The sequence below is a fragment of the Lichenostomus cassidix genome, chromosome 4, assembly GCF_008360975.1.
Source record: "Lichenostomus cassidix isolate B80296 chromosome 4, HeHo_3.0, whole genome shotgun sequence".
In the NCBI taxonomy this organism is placed as follows: domain Eukaryota; kingdom Metazoa; phylum Chordata; class Aves; order Passeriformes; family Meliphagidae; genus Lichenostomus; species Lichenostomus cassidix.
The window spans coordinates 33,616,522-33,642,410 of record NC_139484.1 but is presented as its reverse complement, the minus strand read 5'-3'; the positions used below and the strand labels follow the sequence as shown (position 1 = coordinate 33,642,410).

General features: G+C 40.0%; 1 protein-coding gene across 1 annotated transcript; it reads right to left on the bottom strand.

The window, feature by feature from the left end:
- Positions 1 to 13,364: 13,364 nt before the first annotated feature.
- LOC146438223 (MLV-related proviral Env polyprotein-like) lies at positions 13,365 to 15,437 on the bottom strand. Its single transcript, XM_085059870.1, has one exon. The coding sequence runs from the start codon at positions 15,435 to 15,437 to the stop codon at positions 13,365 to 13,367; it is 2,073 nt and encodes a 690-aa protein (XP_084915996.1).
- Between the last annotated feature and the right edge of the window lie 10,452 nt (positions 15,438 to 25,889).

Sequence of the window (25,889 nt, the reverse complement as noted above, 5' to 3'; positions counted from 1 at the left end):
TACAGAAAAGTTTAATAATAATAATAATAATGAAAAAAAGCATTAAAATTCACATGCTCCTAAGCTCCCTGACACTTCTGGGACATAAGTCTAGTGGTTTCATTCTGGTGTTGGTGAGGGTGCTACAGTGGTTCCCTAGCCTTTGCTAGGAATAACATATTCATGTTGATGGTTTCTTCTCTGTGGCTCAAGGATCTGTGTGGGATTGTTTGTGTATGTGTGCTAACACACTTTGACAATTTTTCTTCATTATCTGTCATTCTTCATTGTTCTGCAGCTTCACATTCAAATTTTGAGCCTTTTACATGTGTTGGATACTACTTTTTTCTTTGCTATACCCCCTTTTTTTCAGTTGCAGGTCCACTTTTGTTTTAGTGACCACAGGTGAGCTGTTTATAGCTGCAGGGTTTTCAGTTCCAGACCTGTGCCCCATCTTTTATTTTCTCATGCCTGTACTCCTCTCTGCTCCACCATGTTTCTTCACTTCTCATGCCTCTGCTGTTGCACCAGGTCTGTATTTTTCTGTATTATTACATTATCCATGAATGTCCCATTCTGGATGGAATAATTCCTTGTTATTTCTTTCTGTATAAAATGATGATTATACTATAGAAGATAACACAGATAAAAAAAGTAGCCCTAGAACCTGATAATTTAGGAAAAATTGCTATTTTGTGCTTACAAAGTAAAAAGCGGTTGCAGGCAGGTCAAGAAAAGGTTAAATAGATAAACCTGGACAAGGCTCAGTCCTGAGGCCTTGCAAATTCGGTACACAACACACAGTCCATTGTTACAGGGCAACACAGTTACCCCATCTTTATCCTGAACATGTGAGTTCATGTTATTACAAGGTCTTTACACAGCAGTAATTATCTTAGCAATCACGATGTGGGGGAGGCAGGTGTGGAACGTTTTGCTATAGGGAAGCAGTATCTTAATTTTCCATCACTTCTGTCAGTTGAACAATATGATCCCTAAGCACTGTGGACACCTTTATGAGACCTATTTTGTTTCAGTCTGTCCTTGCTGTCCTACTGAGATTATTTCAACCTGTCAAACTCAGTAGCACACTTAGGCAACATTCTTTTATTGCATGGATTCTGAATTTGACTCTTGTTCTGGGGGGAACAGAGTGCAACTGCCAACAGTAATTTTGTCACCTTTAACAACCATCAGAAAAATGGAACTGTGTCTCTATATGATGAGCTAGAAGGTACTTAATCACCATTAAGATATTCATTGCTAAATCCACCTAGACCAAATATGTACTGTTCCTCTAAATGATAGCGACATCTAATGCAGTAACTCAGAATGTATTAATTGACTGAATGCCATTATTTTGTTGTGTTAATTTGGCTTTAGACAAGGAGTGATCAAAACCAAGGTGAAACATCATATTATAAATGCAGTAGAATATGTTTGGAAATCTTTCAGATCTTCATGATCAATTTTCATCTCCTTGTATCTTGCTAGTGCTTCTGAATATTCTTGACAAAAAATGTGTAACAGAGATACAGCAGCTTGAAAATTAGATATGTAAAATGGTACACTGAAACTGCTGAATCTGGCAAGTTCATCTGTGCAGTATGGCAAATGCCCTCAGAAATTTAGGATAACCTTCACCAGAATGCTAGTGGTCACATTACTGTTACCTGAACAATTATAGACTATCATACTACTTTATCTTCCTACTCACCATTTTTAATTGGCTGTGTCAGCTATTAAATTCAAAGAATGAAATGTGATGTCACAGGTTTTGTTCAGAGTGGAACACTTTCTCTGGAAGAAGAGGTTGACATCACTGAGCAACAGTCCTTGGGGAGAAAACCTGGTGAATCGGTACTTCTAAGTCAACTGAGCTCTTCAGCAGGACAACTTGCCTAATTTGCTTTCCTAAGTCCTTGTAACCAAACAAGGTGAGACCTGAGAATAGAAAGAGGCCTGCCTGGGAAATGAGAAACAAGAGAGAAATTCAGCTTGTGCCGTGACAATATGTGTCCAGCAGAAATGAAAATTACAGAGAAGGGTTTACTGGAAGTTGATCTTTTGCCAGTAGTGTCTGTGAGAGATAGGGTAGCTTAACATCTGAGGTGGTGATGAAGAGCAAGAGTACACTTTGGGTTTTTAAGAGCACGTCTAACTGTAACTGCAAACACTGTGAATTGCCTGGGGGCTGAAATGCTTAGGCTTACTGTAAATGTGAAATCAGTGTTGTGATATTTTTAGACAGCATGAAAGACACCTATATCAAAAAGGAGTGCTTGCTCATACTGGTAATTTCATATTATCTTATAAAAAAAAGTAATTTGTGGCTTACAAGAATTTCAGTGTCTTGAGTAGAATCTTTTATTCAAATGTAGATACTGGCTGAATTAATGACTTTTCGGACCTATCTGTACATAGCCATGTTCACAGTCTTATTTTGGGATATGAAAATTAAAACCTATCTGAGTGTGTCAGTGTGTGCCTGTCACCCAGTATTTACTCACAAGCTCTATTTAGCTGCCTCTTAGCTCTCTTTGCAGCTGATGCCATCCGGGGATGATGAAGTTTCAGCTGTTCTAGTGAGGAATGAGTCCCTTATGTTTGAGTTGCTACTTAGAAGGCTTTAATCTTGGCAGGAAAACAAGAAGTCTGCACCTGAACTTGATTCAAAGTGGGAACTGAAGCTACTTTTTACTTCTTGGCTCTTTTTTCCCCCATGATAAGACATGCTGACACATCATCAAGGCAGGAAGACCTAAATAAGCAAGCCAAGCAAAAACCAGCAAGAAGAAGACTTGAAATTGCAAAATAAAATAATGTAAAAGACTATTCCATATCAAGAAAGGGTAATTGAATTTGTGAATAGAAGGCAAACATTGCCCGGTTTAAAAAAAGTGCTGAAATCAGGTATTCTGAAAAAACAGCATGCAGAATACATCATCTGCCATAAATTTCTGGCAGGAGAAATATTGTAAGGCATCTTTGGGAGGAGGCTTTTGCTATACAAAATATTTTGGATGCAATATTAATGAAATTACACGACAGAAAAGGAATAGGGTAAAAAAAGAGTAGTCACTCTTCTCTAGAAGTTTATTCCTTGAAAGAATCTTGGCATTAAGAAAAAAACAACTAAAAAGGAGTATAAAATATTCTTTTCTTTCCAAATTGACAGGTAAAACTTGAACAGAAAGATTGCCTAACTAAAAACAAGAAAATTACCTCATATTATTCACTGTCTACTGTTTTCTTACATACACCTATGTGAAATAAATGCATGTATAACTTATCCTAGGAAACACTGTATGTAGTATGAGAAATTTTGATGCTGGCTCTATATACAACATTATAATCAACTTAGAATACAAATTCTTGACCTAAATAAATAGAAAGACTGCAGTATGAGGTTTTATGGGCAACATATATGTCCTAGAAAATGATTGCCATTATTCTGAATGTCCAATACCACTTTTTATTGGTACTTTCAATTTTTTGGTGGTACTTTCAACAGTTATTTGAAATAAAATATTCTTGCAAGAGAAAGGTTTCATAAACAAATATCACATGATCACTATTTACTCAATAATAGTTTCACAAATTATTTTTCTGCTATATTTACCTTTGTGCACCTATGTTGCGTGTGGTCATTATTAAAGAGCTCAGTATTCAAAAAGAATTTCCAGGCAGTAGGATTTGTGATTCTGTATGTTTCCACTATACTGCTTGCTATTGGCCAAGTGATAGACAGGGATGATTAACTGAACAGTTGGTACAAAAATCCAACTCTGTAGAAGCACCATTAAGATCTTCCCTGGGGAGGTCAAGTATTACTTTCAGGAACACTGAAATGCTGAGGAAAGAAGGGCTAATAAAACTAAGGGGAATAAGGGGTAGAAACTATGGTCTTGTCTTGCATGGTCATTTAAGTTATAATTACATGGAATGAAGCAGATAGTAGTATCATGAAACAATATTTTTTTTTTCTTCTATTCATATTTTTAGTACTTGGAGTTCTTAGCAGAATGTTCCTGTAAACATTTCTAGATTTTTAACTGTCTGGGTTTGTATGAATATTTTAAACTGAACTAGCTTAGATGACATACATAAATCACATAATATATTTTAGTTTCTGTGATCCTTCCATCTTTGACTCTTTTGCCAGTGTGCATACCTGTTGTGCATATGCAGTCACATCTCACTTTTTTGACTTTTGAAAAAAATCTGCAATACGTCATGTTTTCAGATCATTTCAAATGTGTGTATGTATATGGGCAAGGGAAAAATCGTGGAGTGCTGAACAGTTATGCAAATTAATGAACTATATTATTTACCCTCATGCTTATTGCTTCTCCCATCTTGATATTTCACAAAGTTGAAGCTCTTCCATGCTAACTACTACTTCCATGCAAACCACAGGCATGGTTTACGTCTGAACTCCTTGCAGCAGCTGTTCTTTTCTCCAGACTAAATGAGGGAGAAGTTCTATGCTCTTCTGTTTAATAATTGGTAAATCAATGGAGGCTTCAGTCAGTAACATGAACCTGTGGAGTGCAAATGAACAGAGGAAAGGAGACGACATGTGACTAAACAATTTTTGAGATGGTGTGCTGGTTTTGCTGGGGCTGAGTTAATTTTCTTCCCGGTAGCTGGCATGAGGCTGTGTTTTGGATTTGTGCTGAACAGGGTTGATAACAGAGATGTTCCTGTTATTGCTAAGCAGGGCTTACACAGAGCCAAGGCCTTTTCTGCTTCTCATACCACCCACCCATGCTGGTGAGGAAATTGGGGCTGCATGGGAGGCTGGGAGGAGACACAGCCAGGACAGGTGACCCCAACTGACCAAAGGGATATTCCACACCAAATTACATCATGCACAGTATGTAAACTGGGGGGAAGAAGGGGGAAGGGGGGGAATGCTTGGAGCGATGATGTGTGTCTTTCCAAATCACCATTACACATGATCAAGCCCTGCTCTCCTGGAGATGGCTGGACACTTGCCTGCCCATGGGAAACGTGAATTAATTCTTTGTTTTGCTTTGCTTGTGTGCACAGCTTTTGCTTTCCCTATTAAACTGGCTTAATCTCAGCCCACGAGTTTTCTAGCTGTTACATTTGGTTTCTGGCTGGGGTTAAATCACTACAGATGGACAAATGGAAAAGAGCTCTGAACAGTTAGCGGTTGGAAGAGCTGTGTATATGTAAGCCCTGGAGAAGCTGGAGCTGGAAGCTGGCTTCTGGCTAGAGGCACCATGCAATATGGCTCCCTGGAGCTTCAAGAGGGCACTAGCTTTGGATGTGGCCCAGACAACCTATGTTTGACAAACTAAATGGCTCAAGTGGGGTCAATGACATGATTTTTGAGAAACTACCAATATTTAAAGGAGTAAAATATTTTTTTCTCTCCCCGTCTGCATTTTTAGAGATAGAATGTTGACCAAGGCGAGGCAAATTTGCATAATGAGTTTGGTTTTGTTGCCTTTCTGTTACTTGAGTTCTTTGGTAAAACATACTGATTATCTTATTGCATATGACCTTTCTGATAGCTACCATAGGTTTAATAGCTGTTGATGGACTAAACTACCAAAAAGTTTTTTTTTCCTTTGCTTTACTTAATAGACTCCTGATCTTGAGCTGCAAGATATACAAAAAGTAAGTAAACTAGAGACGTAGGCAAATGAATCTTATTAAAACAGTAATTAAACTTACAGCTAATTGTTTTTTTCACAATGTAAAAAGTTTTCTTAAAAGAATTGTGACTAAATTTCTTTTAGCAAATACATTGTTTGGTTTTTTAAAATTTTGTTGTTTTTTTTTTTAATAACTGGACTGGCAGCTACAGAGTCCTAGTGACTTTTGCAAATAAAAAAAACTAAATGGATGTACAAGTTGTTATATGATGAAAAGACAAATTGAGCTTCCTGACAGTAATTTTTCTTGCTCTATAATATTTTAATGCCTGGACTCCTTGAGGAAAGCAATCTGAAGAAAATGCATGGAATAGGAATACCATCTGTGAAAGGGAATAAGTACTGGAAGTAACTTCCTTCCATAAACACCTACAGTTTTGGAATAAATAGAAGAAAAATTGGAGTGCCTTTAGCAGCCTAATTGCTTGTTTCCTCTTACTCTATTATCAAGCTTCTAAGAAAAATCCAGAACTCTTGGTTCTGGATATCCTGGTAAACATCAGTGTTCACTGGCCTACAGCTTCTAGTATTTACTTTTTTAAAATACTTTTTGGTGCTAATAATTGTTTCCTTTTACAGCTTTATAGTCTTTATAGCTTTCAGGGCCACATAAGAAATAATGGTAAAAGGGAATTCCACTGATAATTGTTGAATTAAAATAACTGTGGAAACATCAATCTGATGTCTGAAAAGAGCATTTGGAATGGTTTTAGACAGTAGTATAGATTACCCATCCCAAACAATCTGTCTTGCTAAACAGAAATGTCTTGTGCTGTGAAGCAACATACTATGTATAGAAGTGTATAGAAACAAGCAAATAAACCCAAAATCAAACAAAAAACCTAGGAAAAACTCAACCCAAAGGAAAAAAACTCTTACAGGAGGCTCAGCCTCCTAAAAGTAGCAGAGATGAAAAGAAATAAGAATGCTCATCCTTCAAACAAAATTTTTTGAGACTTTATTTTATTGGAAAATTAAAAAATACTTGTCTGAATGCACATTGTTTATTTCTGGCTTCTTTTTATTTAGTTCTGTTTGGTTTCTGAAAACGCTGTCTGCATTCCTTTTGTATTACATACAGCTCTGAGAATATATTAAAAACACACTGCTGTTTAGGATCGTATTGAAAGGTGAAAAAATATTTCAACTTTTTTTAAAATTTAAAAAATGCAGTTTTTCCAGAATTTAAGTTGTTCACCGATTTCTGAAAATCTGAGAAATTAAATTTACTTGTTGAATAGTTACCATTTTAATTTTTCAAGATGTGATCTACAAGCAGTGGGATAAATGGATTGAAAGGTCATCTAGTTTAATTACACAGTAGTTAATTCAGATGCATCAATATTCCCAAAACCTGGTAGAGCCATTAAAGACAATGACGACCGGCCTACTTGTGCTTTTTATTCCAGCTCTTTCCAGGGCAGAGTGGCTATTAGAGGCAAAAATTCCTTTTAGGCTAGGTGCTCATGGACCTATTTTAGCTGTTTAATATCAGAAAAACTTCAAAACTCACAAAGGCATAATAAATAAGTAATGAGTCTATGATGAGCTCACAGCCAGTGCAGATACTTTTCAAGCTGGACCTGAACCTATTTACTGCTCTGGATGTGTCTATTGAAAATCTGTTCTTAAGTTACTGTATATTTCTGTATTGCAAAATTCTAACCAATTTTTTAAAATTTTTTTTAGAAAAAAGTTATTATATATGCTGAAAATGTTGGATTTAAAAAAAGAAAGTTCTGAAACTTAATAAATGTTGTTTTTAATGAATACTTCTTGAAATAGATTGTGTTTCCTGGATCAAAATCCTCCTTGTTTGTTGCAGAGAAATGGTACAGTATTAAGGGATGATAAAAGTAGCTGAACCCAAAGCTTAGAGGTGGATATATATTTTAAAAATTAATATGTGAATGAAAAAAAAAACCCAACAAAAACCAAACAAAAAAAAAACTCCAGAGAGGGATTGGCATGTGTGTAGAGTGTGAATTTCCTCATTGGGGATAGTTTTGAAAACACTTTTGCACTCCAAAAACAGAAAACTGAATCAGGCCCATCAAGTTACTTGCTGCCCATGGCAGTAATCTTTAGTTTCAGTCAATTCAGCTACAGAGTTTAGCAAGCCTCTGTGGAAGAGCTGACTCTCCTCATCAGTGTGCAGTCTGTACAGTCTGTACAGACTGCCTGTACAGTCCAGCCTTCTTAAAAAGCACAGTGGGCTTTTTTAAAGTGGGCCGTTTTTGTCTGCAAATCACCTGTGCTCAAATACACAGCCTGGTTTGAACAGCTGGTTCTAAATCTTCTGCAGTTGAAATCTCTTTTGTTTTCCCCTCATGGCTTTAACTGCAGTTGTAGTTTCTTTTTCTGTTTCTGATCAAAGATTTCTACTAGGAGTTGCCACGAAGGGAAAACAGTTTTTGACCTGCAGATCAGTACAATATATTGATCTGCCGTGAGTGTTGCTCTGTGTGCTGATTCCTACTTCCCCAGCAATTCAGCTCCGAGCTCACCTTACACTTTATGACTTCCATACTTGCATAACTTCACTGCTTGACAAGATGGTCTTTAAGCGAGGCTGAGCTCTGGAAACATCCTGTCTACATCAGTATGGAGCTATGAAAGCTGCTTATTATTCATATTATTTGAATTAGCATAAATGCAATTTCCTGTCAGTTACCTCCATGAAAGTGTGAACAAATTTAGGTCTGTGTGAATTAGGTAAAACTCAGCTCTGCTAAAGTGAAGGTTTGGTTCTAAAAAATAATGTTTTAGGTGAGAAAAGAAATACTTCACTATTCAGTCAGCTGGGGAAAAAAGAGATCAGAGTTAGATTCACTTGAGTGCTGCTGTATTATGCAGATGTCTGCTATTCTCTATATTCTGCTATTTTTTTTAATATTTTCTAAATTCTCTTTTCTAAAACAGTCATGTTTTCCAAATTATATTTAAATGACACTGTCTCTTTGCACCTAGCAGAGACATTACTAATGTGTAGAGACCTGTACAAAAACTTAATTTGCCTCTGTAGCCAGACACCATTTTTCTTTGTAGGCAGAAGATGCAAGCACTGTTTTTAAAGAAGCAGCAGTGATGTGCATGAAGCAGTCAACACAAAAATCCCTTCTAAACTCTATGAGACAGACACTGTTTATATGATGCAGAAAGGTTTTACTTCTCTTTTTTTAAAAAATAAATGTAGTTGCTATAGAGATATCTGAAACTCATCACTGTCTCTAGCCACATTCTGTGACCTATTATTTCTGAGGAATAGTCCCCAAAGCATCATAGCAATTGGTTACAATTTTCCTCTTCCTAAAAATTGCCCATTCCCTCTGCATGAATTGCTCAAATAAAGGGGTTGTCTGCAGATGATCTAGGCATAGATGTAGGAAGTTATTTTGCCACTAGCAAAACTGTTGCTGTATGAAGAGAAACCATATATATGAGCAGCAATTTTTCTGCCTTTGTTCTGACTCTTTGGCAGCCAGGAGCCTCTGTGCACTGATGCAACTTCTGATCTCTAGATGCTCAACTGGCCAGTGCCCTGCTCTGCAATGCTATGGGGAAAGGCACAGTGTTTATTCCATAGGGTGCAGAGGGATCCAGTTCCCAGATATGGTATTCTCATTTATTATTCTAAAAGCATATTAGCATAAGCAAAATAATCCTTAATTAAGACAATACTGGAAAATGTGTTGCTGGTCATAAAATGAAAAAAAAAGGTACATCACCTGGTCACTGTTAAAAGAACTTACAGGAGATGAACTCATGCACTACATAAACATGTTTATAAATGTGATTAGTGACATGTTAAAAATACTATACTACACAAAATACTGGGTATTGAGAAGAAGAATGGGAGGTGTCTGGGAAGAAAATTGTCTGATATAAAATTGCTGGAATACATCTGATTTTCAAGTCCTTGTAGCCTGATAAATTTTATGATGTTGAGCCTCAAACAAGCTTGCATCACACCTCTGTAATATTTACAGGAGGATTTACAGCAGGCCATAGGGCAGCTGAGCATGGATCCATCTCCACACAGGCAAATGAAGCCCCATTAATCTGGTTCCCATTGAGCTCTGGCTCCTATGTCTACCAGTTCATAACGAGGAATCTTTTCTGGGAAGGCTTGCAATACAATGCAATGGCATGTTTCATGTCACTAACCCACCTGAATGGACACTGTGTGATGTCTGTTTAATTTGTAGTTTGTTTGCACAAAAGAATGCCATTTGTAAGAATAAAGAAACCAGCACAAGTGAAATTTGTTATGCAGTTTTAAAAGAGATGTAAAAGGTTAAGAATGTAGGCAATGTAGGCAAATGAAGAGAACAACAAATACCAGTGACAGCCTTCCAACAGGCTGCTGTAGTTTATGATATATAAATACAAATATATAGGAATTAATTTCTATTTCATTTGCCTATCACTTGTGTTAGCTGCCATTTCAATGTTTGTATTATGGGTCTGCTACAATGTATGGAGTCTTCAAGGACAGTGTAATATAGTATTGTACTGCTTTCAGTGTTTTATAACAATAATATATTTTCTGAGTAAAAAAAGTGAACTTAGAGAAATCTATTTTAGTTTTCAGTTCTGAGTCTTAAGAATTCCATAACTAATTGTGTATGCTGCCAACCAATCCCACTAATATTATCCACACCTTTGTTTCATAAATAGGCATCAGTTTTTAAAAAAGTAATGAAGATTACTTTGAATCTGTGTTGGCAGATATTTATGGATATTTCGGCGAATTCAAGCTTAGTTGGTGGGGCACAAATCTTGAGTTTTATCTCATTTATTACCCTGACTTAATGAAGCTATTCGTTCTAGCTCAGCCACCTGCCTGGTAGATGTCCTCTAGACTGAGAACATGGCCAGAACATATGGGGGCTCAGTTTTTAGTGCTATTCCTTCACTTCAAAATGCTGTTTGTGACATTATCCTGCATACTTTCTACATAATATGTTTGATTTTGAGTGCAGTAAAACTACCCCCAATTAAAAAACAAACCAAAGGCATCTGAATTTTGTATTTGTGCTTTATCATATGAGTTTAATTTAATTTGTCAAAAATCCTTACCCAAACAAAGTATGTTCTCATCCATTCTGAACTTGGGACTGTCACTTGCAAATAGCTATGTTTTCTTTTACAGAATCAGAATGCAATTGTGCTAATTCAAAAGCACGTACAACACAAATCAAAAACCCAGGAAGTATTGATTTCCAAGCCAGGTTCAGGCCATATCAAGTGTTCCAGGAAAGTTTAAAAGGAACAGGTAAAGCTATTGTAATGCATAAAGTGGTGGTAGCAGGAATAATTATCTCAGCTGACTCCCAGGTGGTTATGTTTGCTGAAATATGTTAAAGGGATGGGGAGGAGAGTAGGGTATTGGATGTATTATTTTTAAGTTATGTTTAACTGAGTGAAGAAGAGAAAGTCCATCAGTTTTATGCCTAATTTAGGAGAAAATAGGGATAGTAGTTCATTTTTGTTTTAGGTGTATGATGGTGCCTGTGATTTAAAGGACCTGTGTAGGTAAGGATTTTAGTTTTATTTCAGTGTCTGCATTCTGTTGCAGATGTTCCCCCCGAGTGTATATTCCTCTTTTGTTTTAAGGTTCACTTTGAGCTTTGTAATGCCTTCCTATATCTGTAAACTAATTCAGATTAAGTTGCTCAGGGTTGTTCTTATGAGTCCTACAAATTTTATAAATGGTTCAAATTCATCAACCAAATGCTGATTTAGGAAACCTTCTCCTGTTGTCTGCTTTTTGGGTTTAGTTGCCTGCCTGTCTGTTTGTTTGTAAATGTTTGCCATCAAAAATCACATATATGACGGGAAGGCAGATTATAGTTGCTGGGCTTTGGTGTGCCCCTCTAAGAAAATAAGCCCTGAATAAGATGAAACAGAAGACATGGTTTTTATTTATAGAGTGGAGGGATTCATTCAGGAAAAAGTAACCTCTAAACTGAGGGGGAGCAATGTTAGTTAGAACTGGAGCCTGCCTTGGCACGCTGCCGAGGGTAAGTCCTGGTGTATTGATGCAGCGCGGCAGGAGCAGATTGGAGAATCTGACTGCAATCTCCTTTCATTTACTATCATGCTGGGTGGATAGGGTAAAACACCAATTGCTTATATGACTAAGGAATATTGAGAAAGTACTGAATGAATTTTACCTGTCTTCCTTAGCAATTTAGCTGCTGGAAATTATTGCAAGCTAGTATCATAAGATCAGTCAGAATGAAGAACTGTTGTTGGAGAACATCTGTGTTTAAATGATCAAGCAGAGCTATCATAAAGATTTCTTAATTCTTGTGCCATGTATATTTATGTGTGGGTAACCATGAGTAGGAATAACATCACAGATGTTATTTATTTTTTAAAAGTTAAGGAAGTGGCCTAGATGTGGGACTTTTTAGTGAAGAGGTGCTATACTCATAAAAAACAGAGGGTGGTATGACACTGGCATATCTGAAAGGCTAGACAAGTCAGCATAGTGCTTTAATGTCTGGAAGAGCTCCAGGTTTAATGAGCATTTAAGCTCCTTTCTGCTGCGGGAACACCATAATGAATACCGACAAGTCTGTGTTGCAGGTTGGCTGACACAGCTGTCCTCAGAATTCAAGGGCCTTAATAGTTGCCCATCCCTGAGTTCTTCATTGTTTTTGAGTAACCCCCTGGCCCCAGACCCAGTATCTTTCCTGACAGTGAAAGCAAGTCAAAGACTTGGAAAATTGCATTCTCTCCACTTCTGGAAGTGATAAAGAGCAGTGTCATCTTAAACAAAAAAACCCTCCTGTGTTTCAGTGTGCTGTGCATAAATGTTGATTTTTGTTATGTACTGTTCTCTACATGTGTATTTGGGGAGGAAAGTGATGGAAGTTCAGAATGCTGCCATGACTGAATAATTGTACACTTATTTTACTGAGCATTACTTCAAACACTAGTGAAAGGAACTAAGTGTGTTGCACACCACTTCTCTTTGTCACAGCAGTCCTTATACTGACAGCATGTAGGACTGTTTTAAATGAGTATAAAAGAGAAATAGCCAGGGTAGCTACCAGATGAACTATGATGCTCTTTTGCTATGCCTGTATATACTGTTAGGTAGTGAAGGTTCAATCTTCTGAAAGGCATTAGGGAAGAATTTGTTATTCCACAAAGATGTAAGTATGGAGAAAAGTAGGAACTACAGTGAAATACATAGGAAAAATGCCAATTTTTATTTTAGTTGGGGAGGGTGTTATCAATAGAGAGACCACGCCAATCGGTCTGAGTTCAATTACAAAAAATTTATTGATTACAGCAAGCAAAAGGATAGGATAAAGCAGCGCTGGGGGTCGACAGGGGAAGCGCAGTTCCGCCTATTGTCGCCCGCCCAGTCGAGCGTCTTGTGGCCTTTTAAGTTGTCTAACTTCCCGTTTTGAGCTGTACTCTGCGCATGTCTTGGCTGTCGTTGGGCAGATGAAGCATATTTCGGCAGACGAAGCATATTTCGTTATGGAGGAAAGGTTGCTGTTTTTGCAATCGTTGCAGAAGAGGGGGTGCTGTTTTGCAATCTTGTAGCTGAAATCTTCCTGTGGAAAATAACTAGTACATAATTGTTAGCAGGGTCTTTTACTCCGGTTAAAAATCCTTTTTAGGGGATTAGTGGTTCCAATGAACAATCAACTCCTTATAACAATCCCCCCTTCAGGTCTTGGCACTGTTGTTGATTTGTTCATTGAACCTTTTTAATTCTTGCTCACACCATAGTAAACTATTTGTTTCAGGGTCATCATCTAATTTCTCATACTTTGTTTGTAAAAGCATTAAATGAGCGGCTTCCAAGCGATTTTTCACAATAGCGATTAAGCGGTTAAAGATGCATGGCCCAAAGGTCAGTACTAGGATAAATAGTATTAAGGGTCCTGCAATAGTGGACAATAAGGTGGTGAACCAGGGAGATTGATTGAACCATGTTTGTTCGTAATCCCTTCTTCGCCTTTCTATTTGTTTCTTTAATTCTGCCAAGGTGTCTATTGCAACTCCAGTGTGGTCTACATATGTGCAACATTCTTCTTTTAGGGCTACACATAGCCCTCCCTGTTGCATAAACTGAATATCAAGCCCCTTTCGATTTTGTAGCACGACTTCTGACAATGATCTTACTGATTTGGCTAAAGCGTTTATTGACTTTTCCAATTTTAGGATATCCTCATCTACTGCTAACCTGAGTTCCTGTAAATGTTTACTCTGTAACGTGAGAGATGCTATACCTGTACCTGCTCCCACGCCTCCCACAGTAAGGAGGACAGCTATTGTTAAAGCCGTAAAAGGTTCTCTCCGCATGATATGATGTTCAGTAATCTTGTACCAGTTCAACACAAAGTCCATAGGGTGATATAGGATTTTTGGTACTATCAGCACTTGTATGCAGTAATCACTGGTAAAGTTAAATAGTCTAACTGATATACAAGGGGTAACTCCCAAGGTGTTGCATACCCACTTGGCATTGGGTGCTGGGATTAGCCATCCTGAATGCTGACTTGGACTTACCAAGGTAGTATTGCATATGTTTCTTTTATTTACTGGTACATTTCCCACACAGGTGCCCTGTCCCGTTATGCTGGTTAGGGTTATTCCTGGACTTTGCTCTTCCGTATTTTCCCAATTACATTTAGATGGGTTTAAATCTTGTTTTACTGTATGATTCCCTGTGACAGCTATGGCCTCATAATACGGAGGTTTCACACTATAGCATAACCAGCATTCGTTGACGAGTTCTGGATGGGTTCGATTAAGGAGGTTGAAGCTAGCATTAAGCATTCTCCACAGGGTATTACTTATTGATGTGTCTGGTATTCTTGTAGGTGGCAAGCTCAAATAGGTGGGGCTCATGTCAGTGGGAGTTGGTGAGACAACGGGGGATCTTGTTTTATCCTGGGGCAATTCTTGATTTGGCTCTACTTGGACGGGAGTCCGTGGGGCAGGTTCCTTTTTAATGTAGAAGAGCCCCCCAGGATCTACTCTAGGTCCTGGAAACCAGAGCTTCACTCCCCAGGTTTTGCCTACCATCCATCCTAAATCCTCGGGTTTTGTCACATTGATGTATATATATTTACAGTTTCCATTTGGTGAGACCCCCTGCGAATCATAAGTAGGTGGAGTGCATCCATATGGACCCCACCCTACCTTGATAAATGGATCTGTTCCTCCTCCGGGTGCCCAGGCATAAGCAATCGTTTCACAACCCCAATAGGCACAGTAATATGCATTTGGAGAGTTACAGTAACTACGTCCTGGTGCAGTGCTGGGGCACATATAGTAGCCTCGGGGTCCCACCCAGCCCTTTGCTCGAAGCTCTGAATCATAACAGGTTGGATAATTAATCAGGTCACATGAGGTTACATTAAAACTTGGCGCTCCAGGGACAATTTGAGTTTGAATTGTTTTCTGATTTTCCCAATTTACCAGTGTCCATTTAAAGGGTTGATGTGTGGTTACAACACTGGCTACCCCATTGGAGCATAACATATGTAATGCAAGCAATGTTAATGGGAGATAATAGTTTCCCCACCTATTATGGAGGCCGTTTATTTTATTCCCATTCTCTGGGCAATTCTTTTTCCATAATCCTTTGGTCCCAGGCCCGATTTTCTGGGTCTCGTACCTGTCTTCCTGCTTTTTCTGCTGCCTCGGCTTTTGGGTTTGCAGGTCCCCCTCTTTCCTTATTCCTCTGCCTCGCCCGTCGACTTGGTTGCTGCAAGCCACGGGGTAAGCCATCTTCTCGGCAGCAAGAATAGTACCTGAGGCAAGATTCCTGACACGGTTTTCCCACGCACCTAGCAGCTCTGGCTAGGAGAGCCGGCCACTTTTGTGCCTTGACGGCAGGCGCTCGGCAGCAGATAGCAGGTACCTTTTGACGACAGAGACCCTCTACAGTTTGGATTACAAAGGGCTGTTGCTCATTTGGATGATAACAATAGTATGATGGGTTAATTCCGTAAGCATAAATTTCCCACCACCTTTCACTATTAAAGGTGATATCACCCCGAGCTGTTAAGAATTTTAGGAGCCCGTCAGTTTGGTTACGTTGTGACACCCAACACTGTCTACAAATTCCTGATGGAGATCGACCTTCATAGCAATGGGTCCACCATTTCTCCTGACATACTATACAGCGATAGCAAATAAATGGATAACAAAGGCGGCAAGAATCCTCAGCACATATTATGCGTACATCACAATTATATACGTGTCCCAACCTATCTCTAGGTAAGCTCGTGGGGTGGTTTCTAAGCTTCAAGGAAATTGCAGGGGGTAAGGTTACTTCCGTCCCAGGGAATTTGCAGGTTATATAAGCGTTCTCCCACCCTGAACACCACTTCTTTATGAGTTTGCACCCCGGACAGACGCAGCCTGGCAAGGAGGTGCAATACTGCCCCTCGTTCATTTGCTGCTTAGAGATCTTAAGGCGCAAGTCTCTAGGTACTCCAGTCACTTTCTACTCTTTTGGTAGTTCAACCGGTCTTTTACACAACTTGCGTGAGTCCATCCACGTTCTGCTGTTCGAATCGCAGTATGGGTGGTTAGCAGAACTTGGAAGGGTCCGTCCCACCGTGACTGCAGGGGAATTTCTTTCCAGGTTTTTATGAGTACCCAATCGCCAGGCTCGATCTGATGTAAAGAGATATTTAGTGGGGGTCGTTGTGTTAGTACCCCTTTTTCCCATAAACCCTTTTTATATCTTGCCAATTGGCAAATATAATTTTTCGTCTGGGTATCTACAACACTTGGATGATCTTTAGGTAATCCTACATCATAGGGCATTCCATATAACATTTCAAAGGGGGAGATACCCATATCTGCCCTGGGTTGGGTTCTGATATGTAAAAGGGATTAAGGGTAAACATTTGATCCATGAGAGTCCAGTTTCTATAGTTAGCTTAGCTAAATGTTTCTTTATTTCTACATTCATTCTTTTTACTCTGCCAGAGCTCTGTGGGTGTCAAGGAGTATGTTGTTCCCATCGGAGTCCCAAGGCCTCTGATAAATGTCTAATGATTCGAGATGTAAAGTGCGGCCCTTGATCTGAATCTACGGCTTCTGGAACTCCATACCGGGGCACTACATGTTCGAGCAATACCTTTACTACTGCTTGGGCAGTGGTTCGAGTGGTAGGAGAGGCTTCCATGTAGTGTGTGCTTCCATGTAGTGTTTGCTTCTATGTAGTGTTTGCTTCTATGTAGTGTTTGCTTCTATGTAGTGTTTGCTTCTATGTAGTGTTTGCTTCTATGTAGTGTGTGAGATGATCTGCCAAGACTAGGACGTATCTATACCTTCCTAGCCCTTTTTGGTGTCCCTAAGTATGGACGACCGCTAGACGTGAAGGTTTTCTCAATGCTTTCAATACTTCTTGGATTAATTGGGGATGTATTAAATCTTTCCCTTGTGAGTTCCTCAGCCCCCTTTCTTCCCAAACCTTCCCAAAGGTATGTACCTTCCCATAACTGTACTTTGAATCGGTATAAATGGTCCCTTCTTTATCAGTCAGTAGAGTTAGGGCCCTCAAGAGGGCGTATAGTTCACACGCTTGGGCCGACCAGGAGGGGTCCAGGGGTCCCGATTCGATGATGTGTAAATCACTACCTCCTACTATAGCGTACCCTGATCTCCTTTTCCCATCTACCATTCGGGAGGATCCGTCTATAAACAGCCTCTCCCCTAATTCTAGTGCTTCTTCACTTAGGTCTGGTCTTATCTTTGTTTGTTCTTCTATAGTCTGTAAGCAATCGTGCCCCAAGCCTTCTATTTGTGGATGCTCATATGGAAACTGCGCAGGATTTTGTAGATTCGGGGCTTCTAGTAGAATGCCCTCGTATTTCAATAAACGAGAATCGGATATCCATTTCTTTGCTTTTTTGTTGTAAAACTGTTCTAATATTATGGGGGGGGTAAATACATGGAGATTTCCATTAAAGGTGATCTTTCGGGCTTCTTCTACTAATAGGGCGCACACCACTATAGCTTGTAAGCGCTCTACAGTCTCAGGATTGTACCACACTCCAGGATTGATCACCTGCTCATCCTCAACCCGTAAGGGGCAAAGCTTAATTTGAATTTCCCTATTTTTAACTTCTAAATTGATTCCCAATTCTATTATCATGTCCAAGGGCTCCTGATGTTTACGAGTCCCCAAAAAGAAGAGCCCTTGACTCCCCTATTTGGTTTTAAATATCTTCTCATCCCTCCGTCTTTGTCTACATTCTCTTTTAATATGTCCCTTCTTGCCACAGTAGTAGCAGACCAAGTCCCTCTTCGACTTGCTATTGCCTGTCTCCATACGTTCCCCAGGAGAGTTCCGCCGAAGGAACCTCCTATCTTGCCTATCCAGCTCCCGACTTTCGCGGACAGCCGCGACCATCATTCGTACTTGCCTCTCATATGTCTCATCCTCTCTTCTCACATACACCTCCTTTTGGGCTTCTCGTAATAACTCATCCAACTCTCTATTTTGCCAATTCTCTATCTTTTCAATTTCCTTTCGGATATCATCCCATGACTTCGCTACAAACTGCATCGTCAATAGGACCTGTCCTAGGGGTGTCTCAGAATCTAGACCTGAATATAATTGCAGGTTCTTTTCGGAGCTTCTCCAACCATTCGGTGGGGGACTCATCTTTCTTCTGCCCTTCGTTGAGAGCTTTATTGATATCATGTTCTTTTCCTCTGCAGTAAAGAGGATGTTCAAAATTGCCTGTATTTCATCCCAGGTATAGATGTTGGGCCCCAGGAATTGGTCGATCCTCTCGGCTACTCCAAGAGGGTCATCTAATAGATTCCCCATCTTTTCTTTAAAACCTCTCACACTTTCAGAGTTCAGAGGAACCAACATAAACCCCATCTGAGGGTTTGGTTCCCCCATCGGCGTTTCTCTTAGGGGAAACAAATTGTGATGTTCTTGGTCCCGTGCTCTCTGGCGGGTAATTGGACCTTGATATTGGGCACCTCCCTGATTGTTACCTTCGGCTTGTTCGGGAGGTGCATTTGCTGGTGGTGGAGTATAGGGAGGGGGTCCTATTAATACTTCCTCCTCCTGTCCACCGGTCTGATTTTGTTTGCCGGTGGTGGTGGCTGTTAGTTTAAATACTCGGACTGCAGTCTGACCGGGTCTAGTAATCCAGACTGCGGCATAATCACTCTCCTCTTGGCTAAAGCATGATTTTGAGTTAGCCCATATGTTTAATGTTTGTTGTCTCCAGTCTTCAGCAGACCATACTGCCGGGGCAATTCTTTGACTTCCCCATTTGTCTACACAATAATATATCATCTTTGCTTTGTCTTTGTCACCCGTATCGGGATAATATTCCCAGTTTTCTAACATAAATCCTAACGGTGAGTCCCTACCCTGGGACATTTCATGGGTTGTGGGGGGCTTGCTCTTCCCCTGTCCCATCCTCCGGAGTGCCTTCAGCCGTGGGGTATTCACTCGCTTCCCCTGGTTCGTGGCCCACGCCCTCGCGGGCAATGGGAACCGCACTACTGAGGGTCCGCACTCACTTGGGGAATCCGGCTGCCGGTTCCCCTCTCACACACACACGTCCCACTCGCCGCACTCCGGGAAACCACCCCCGACCGAGACGGCTACATCTGCACAAAACGGCAGCTACTTACGCGTCCTGCGTCTTCGTCCGGACTTTTGTGCACAAAATTTACGGGAGTGACCGGTCTTCCTATCCTATCCTTTTGAATTTAGGTTCGTCGGATCGAGGGGAGCACCGGACGGAATCCGAGGCCGCCTATAGGGCGGGGCGCCTCCTCAGGACCCTCGTCTCTGTGCTGGAATCTCGATCCGAGTCACGGCACCAAATTGTTATCAATAGAGAGACCACGCCAATCGGTCTGAGTTCAATTACAAAAAATTTATTGATTACAGCAAGCAAAAGGATAGGATAAAGCAGCGCTGGGGGTCGACAGGGGAAGCGCAGTTCCGCCTATTGTCGCCCGCCCAGTCGAGCGTCTTGTGGCCTTTTAAGTTGTCTAACTTCCCGTTTTGAGCTGTACTCTGCGCATGTCTTGGCTGTCGTTGGGCAGATGAAGCATATTTCGGCAGACGAAGCATATTTCGTTATGGAGGAAAGGTTGCTGTTTTTGCAATCGTTGCAGAAGAGGGGGTGCTGTTTTGCAATCTTGTAGCTGAAATCTTCCTGTGGAAAATAACTAGTACATAATTGTTAGCAGGGTCTTTTACTCCGGTTAAAAATCCTTTTTAGGGGATTAGTGGTTCCAATGAACAATCAACTCCTTATAACAGAGGGTACACCATGTAAGTCTGTGGATGCCTAGGTGTGAGTTTTGTGTGTGTCCAAGACAAGTTACTCAAAATCTTCCCTTCAGCAAGAGATACCATATTGTGTACCAAAAAATCATTGTAGAGGAAGAGCTCTTGGAGGCACTTGAGGTAATGAATTACTTACAGGAGCCCAGTCCTAAGGCCTGGCAGTATGATCTTTTCCTCATTCAAACCATCCATAATGTCCTCTGCACTTACTGTTTTCAGAGCACAAGCTGAAAATCTCTCTGCGACTGACATAATTAATTTGAGACCAAGTTTTAGAAGTTGAAGCAAAATCTATGATGTAACATTATGCATTTTTCACTAACTCTGTCATAATAAGTGAACAGTAAAATGTAGCCCCTAACAGGTGGATTTGATTCTTAAATAGCAGTTTTGGCAGATGAGTCATCTAAGGGGCTTACAAGTATCGATAGCATTTGTAGCATTCAGAGCACACTTCTGCAACACTGGGTCACTTTAAAATACAGTAGATGGTAGCAGGGTTTGTTTGTTGTGTGACACTCAGAATGCAAAAGCTTCCTATATAACTTGAAACTGCATTGCCTTTGGACAGAAATGATTCTTGAGTGTTTTAGTGTTTTGAGTGTTTGGTAGTTGGTGTGGTGGTTTTTTTGTTTGTTTGTTTGTTTGTTTTTTTTTTTTTCTTTAAGAAGTTAGTGCAAAAGGCTGCAGCTGAATTCAGGGCCCTAAATATTGCTGAATCCACCTTTTGTGTGTGAGTTGCTAGTAGATTTTTATTCAACCATTCATGATAAATCATGCTTGGAATAGGCTGTTAATGGCCTTTGGAATTGGCTAGTTTGATCACTGATCAGCTTGTTTATTTTTACTGTGTAGTGGGGAAGAGTAGCTTTTTGATCTGGTTCAAAATATTTCACATAAAATGTACTTTGTTCTAGACAGATTCAGTAAGTAGTGGGACTAATTTGTTAACAATACCTCTGTTTCATATTTGCTTTTAACTTTCACTACCCCCAGATGACAAATAAAATAAGAGGTGTGAGAGATTAATTTCTGGGCTTTGTGCTGGGAAACCTCATCCCCAGTACTCCAGAATACATGTGTTTGTAGCGTGATCTGGACTAGCTTTCTTGTTCCTTGCACTCCTGTTAGTGATGCCATTTCTTGCATGAGATCAATAACCTTGACAGCAGAAATTCAGTTCATATATTGTTCTCAAATATGAAACCTACAGAGTTGAACTCATGTCAAGTAGCCTTGTGCTTCTCTTGGTCAGGCACTTTGAGGCTTGCTGATCGAAAACACTTATCAAATTGAGCTAAATTAGTGTACTGCAAATTTGGGATGCTCAATTTAGCATTACTGTGAAAAATCCATTTGGGATAATAGACTTTGCCCCAGGGATTTAGAAAAGCCACAAGAAAAAAGTTCAGTCTTGGATTGCTAATTAAAAATCAGTAGCATGGGGAAATGTTTAATGCTTCAGTCTAATTTTTGGACAAATATGAATCACAGAATATCCTGAGCTGGAAGTGACCCACAACAATCATCAGGATCCCACTCCTGACCCTGCACAGGACAGTCCCAAGAGTCACACCATGTGCCTGAGAGCATTGTCAAAACACTCCTTGAACTCTGTCAGGCTGGTGCTGTGACCATTTCCTGTTCCAGTGCCCAACTACCCTCTGGATGAGGAGCCTTCTCCTGATATCCAACCCAAACCTCCCCTGATTCAGCTTCAGGCAGCTTCTGTGGGTCTTATCAGTGGTCAACAGAGAGAAGAGATCAGCATCTGCCCCTCTGCCTTCTGCTTGTGACAAAATTACAGACCGCAATGTGGTCTCCCCTCAGTCTCCTCCAGGCTGAACAGACCAAGTGACCTCAGCCACTCCTCATATGGCTTCCTGTCAGGGTCCTTCACCATCTTCCTTGTCTTCCTCTTGACTCTCTCTAATAGTTTAATATCCTTACATTGGGGTGCCCAAAGCTGCACACAGCACTTGAGGTGAGGCTGCCCCAATGCAGAGCAGGACAATCCCCTCCCTTACCCAGCTGGCAGTGCTGTGCCTGATGTCCCCCAGCATATGGGTGGCCCTCCTGGCTGCCAGGGCACTGCTGAATCCTGTTCAACCTGCCATTGACCTCCAGGTCCCTTTCTGCAGTACTGCTCTCTAACCTCTTGCATCCCTGGCTGTATGCGTGTGATGGATTCTCTTGATAAGTTAATATGGAGAGATGCTCATGAAGACTAAGGAGGTCTATAATGGTGTCTATTCTGCCACACTGGTCTTGCAGTGATTTTGGGTCTCACCTTTCTTTATAGATGACCTGAGCTGAAAAATGGGATAGGTTGCAGGGCATTTACTGCTTACACAAGGCTGTTGGTCTCCAGAAGAACTGTTCGGTTTCAGATCACTGGTGTTTAGAGAAAGGACTATATTAGCAGTTTAATACAAAGTGCAGGTAGAAGACATTGTAATACTAATGCCAGAACAAAAGGGTAAGTCTCTGTAGTAATGTGTGTATTCTTGAAATTGCAGTCAAAGCTGTTTTTTATCCCGCATTTATGAAGGCATCTTAGGACCCAGAATTTTTTTATTTTGTTTATTTTAGTAAAATTGAGCTGTCTAGGCATGTAATTTCTCTTTGTTAACACACAGAAGGATTAAATAAAAGTAAAAGAGAGATGGAAATGGACAATGAAGACAACTTTGTATAAGCAGACAATGGAATCAAGCTACAAACTAAAATACGATCTAGTTGTAAGAGGAACTTATTTTTGTACATACCTTGATGTGAGTAGGAGAAAAGCAAGTCACCTTTGTTCTGCACAAGAGCCTTCATAAATCTAGAGAGTTTGTTATAAGTGACTTTTGCAGGCCAGAAATTATGTTCATGATCTAGGAGGCCTCTTCTAGTCTTCATTAGTAAAAACCCTTCTTGCAATTAAATGATCTACTTGGCTTTAGTTTTAGAGGAAAATAGCATAATAGTGTTTAAGGGAATATTTGTAAATTCTTATAAAACAAATTATACATATCTATTTGTGTAAATAAGCCTGCTTCCATTCACTGTGGGGAACATGAAACTAATTTTATTATCTTCTGTGCCAGAAACCATATTCTGAATGATAAATCTGTACAGTAATTATACTGTTGATAGCTATAGCATAATTTTTCTGATATATCAGTGATTTTAGCCACAAAATGCAACTTTCAGCCAATTGTCATAGAGAAGAAAGCCAAGTAAAATACTGGGGGAAGAAAAGTATGATGACAAAAATTGGAAAGCCTTTCTTCCCTCCCACCCCCCCAGACTGCGTACATCACCCTAAATTCTTCTTCACAGGAAACAATATATTGTGTAATGCAGATTTTGTAAATCCCATTAATTTTTCACTGAAGTTGCACCCTCCCTCCCCTGCAGGGAATGTTAATAATTCTGAGTGTAGTGGAGACTGGCATCAGTGTAATTACGCAGAAGATCTTCTTGTCATCACTTTGAATGCTAGTTAAGCTGCTGCTTCTATTTTCCCCACTACTGGAGACTGCACCCTACTGAGCACACAGGAACACAATCTGGAGTTTGTGAATGTCTCAGTATAGAAAACTGAAGGTTGTTGTTGGAGGGGGGAGTAAAAGAGCAGTTGTTGTGACTCTGGACTGGATCTTTGGGGTTGGATTCTGTATCTGAAATGCTGTAAAATAATTAATTGAGGATTTCAGATGCCTTAGTGAAGAACTTTTTTGGAATAAGCTGAAGCAGAAAAGAGCTTCTATGCCCATACTAAGGAGGAAAAATAGTTATAAGATGTATATGCTAATTTTAGTGTGATACAGAGTTTAAAGACAAATCTTAAAAACATCACCTGCTAAACAAAGAATACTTTCTAATATATCTAAATCACTTTAGTCAAAGCAATATTACTTTTATTAAATATGCTCAAGTTTATGAAGTCTGTTCTGAACTAATCTTTGACCTACAAATATATTCCTGCAAACTTGCGAGTTGTGCACTTTTCCCCAGCTCATATTGCATTCAGCCCAATGTAAAGCTAAGCATCCTGGTGACTGAATATTGATTTTTCTGGGAGTGCTGCATTCACTACACTTCAATTTGGATTCTGTGAAAATTGGACTCCTGTTTGGATGCAAGTGCTCTCAGAAGAAAACCTATTCTTTACAAAGAAGAGTAAATCTTATAGAGAGCTATTAAAACACAAATAGAATATATAATTTAGGAGAGAATTTAATATATCGATGTGTTTCAGGGTTTTCTGTGTTACCAAGTCCCAAACACTGATTTCTGCTACACTATGTTCTGTCCAACTCCTGCCTGTCCAGGGTGTGTGACACAATGGCAGCAGCAGTTCTTCACCTAATGCTGTCTTGCTGCCTGGAATGTGTCAGCATTGACCAAAAGTAACGTTGGTTAGGAATTTTGAGTGTCAAATTGAAGATAAAGAGTTGGCTTTTTCTTGGAGTGTTCATCTTCACTGACTCCAAAGGCCTCTATTGATTTTAAAATCCACTCAAGACTCCATGTATAATTTTCTATGTTTTTTAAATGTGTTAGATAGCCAGCATATAAAAGCTAATGACCAAAGTAGTGCAAAAAAAGCAAAATTATCTTTAAGAGGTGCAGCACTTGTAAAGAACACAATTTAAATTGTTGTGGTGGGTGGTGTCTTTTTTTTTTTCCTCCAGTATGCTTTCAGGGAGCAATCTTCTTATTCAGTGAAAAAAAGTCAAAAAGCCTTATTTATTCTAAATGCACGCATATTTTATTTGGCACATTGTTTTTAAACAATGTTTCTTGTACATCACTCTTTGAAAGGCAACCTCTGTAATACTTTAAATACATGAGAATATACTTCATTCAAAGTAACACACTTCAGTTGTCCTTATGTTTTATAAAATAATTTTAGGCTATTGCATGCTTTTGGATATTGTTTTATATAAAACCATTATTGCATCAGTTGTCACCTTGATGATGAAATCCAAAGCATCAGGCTAGTGAGTCTTACTCATGTTACTCAATTCTGTTGTAAATAATTTTTAGGGAAAGAAAGGGGAAGTATGTTGATCATGCAATTGGGATTGCAGAGGTCTCTGATGGGCTTCTCCCTAGAATCAGTTTCATTCAGAAATGTGATTTAGATCTTGAACAAGGTTACCGAACTCACAGCTATCTGCAGTGTGGAGGGGACAGTCATGAGGCCCTCAGGGTCTGGGTGTCTGCACACCCTCGCTCTGAAGGGCTGGTGCAGCAGGAGGAGTGCGTGCAGCAGCCTTTGCCAAGGCTGGAATTCCTGAACTGGTCAGCCCTGAAGCCTGAGGGGTGGGGATGTGTGGAGATTGGGATGACTGGAGAAGCCCAAGGTGGTCAGTCAACCGATGGGTATGTCCAAGAGGTTTGGAAGGCTTGGCACCCTCCAGGCACTACTCCACAGAGCTGCTCCCCAAGCAGATAGTGCCTGACTCATCTGTCTCTTCCTTCCCACGTGCAGGGCCTTGCATTTGCCCTGGTTGAACTTCACCCTCCCTTAGTACTCTTCCCCAAGCCTGCCTGGGGCCCTCCAGGTGGTAGTGCAGCCCAGGGCCATGTTTGCTGCCTTTTGGAGAAGTGGAGGAGGACCACTGGTTAGGTTAGAGCTGAATTGGTAGAAATATAATTGTGGATTTAGTCCACTGTGCATCCATTTTTTATTTTCACACTCTTCAAATAATTTTTTCCTGTTTTGTCATAGCCATGTTGAAAGGAGCTTGGGATTTTGTTTGTGTGTTGTTTTGGTGTTATTTTTGAGTGGTGGAGCACTGTTACCTAAGTGGCAGCAGTGAGAAATTTTGGGTGCTGATGCCCAGCTAGTACAGGAGGTTACTGCTGAAGGGAACAGTTCTCACGGGCAGTATGCC

Excerpts from the sequence above, each read along its gene's own strand:
- LOC146438223 (XM_085059870.1), bottom strand. The coding sequence starts at position 15,437 with ATGGCTTACCCCGTGGCTTGCAGCAACCAAGTCGACGGGCGAGGCAGA.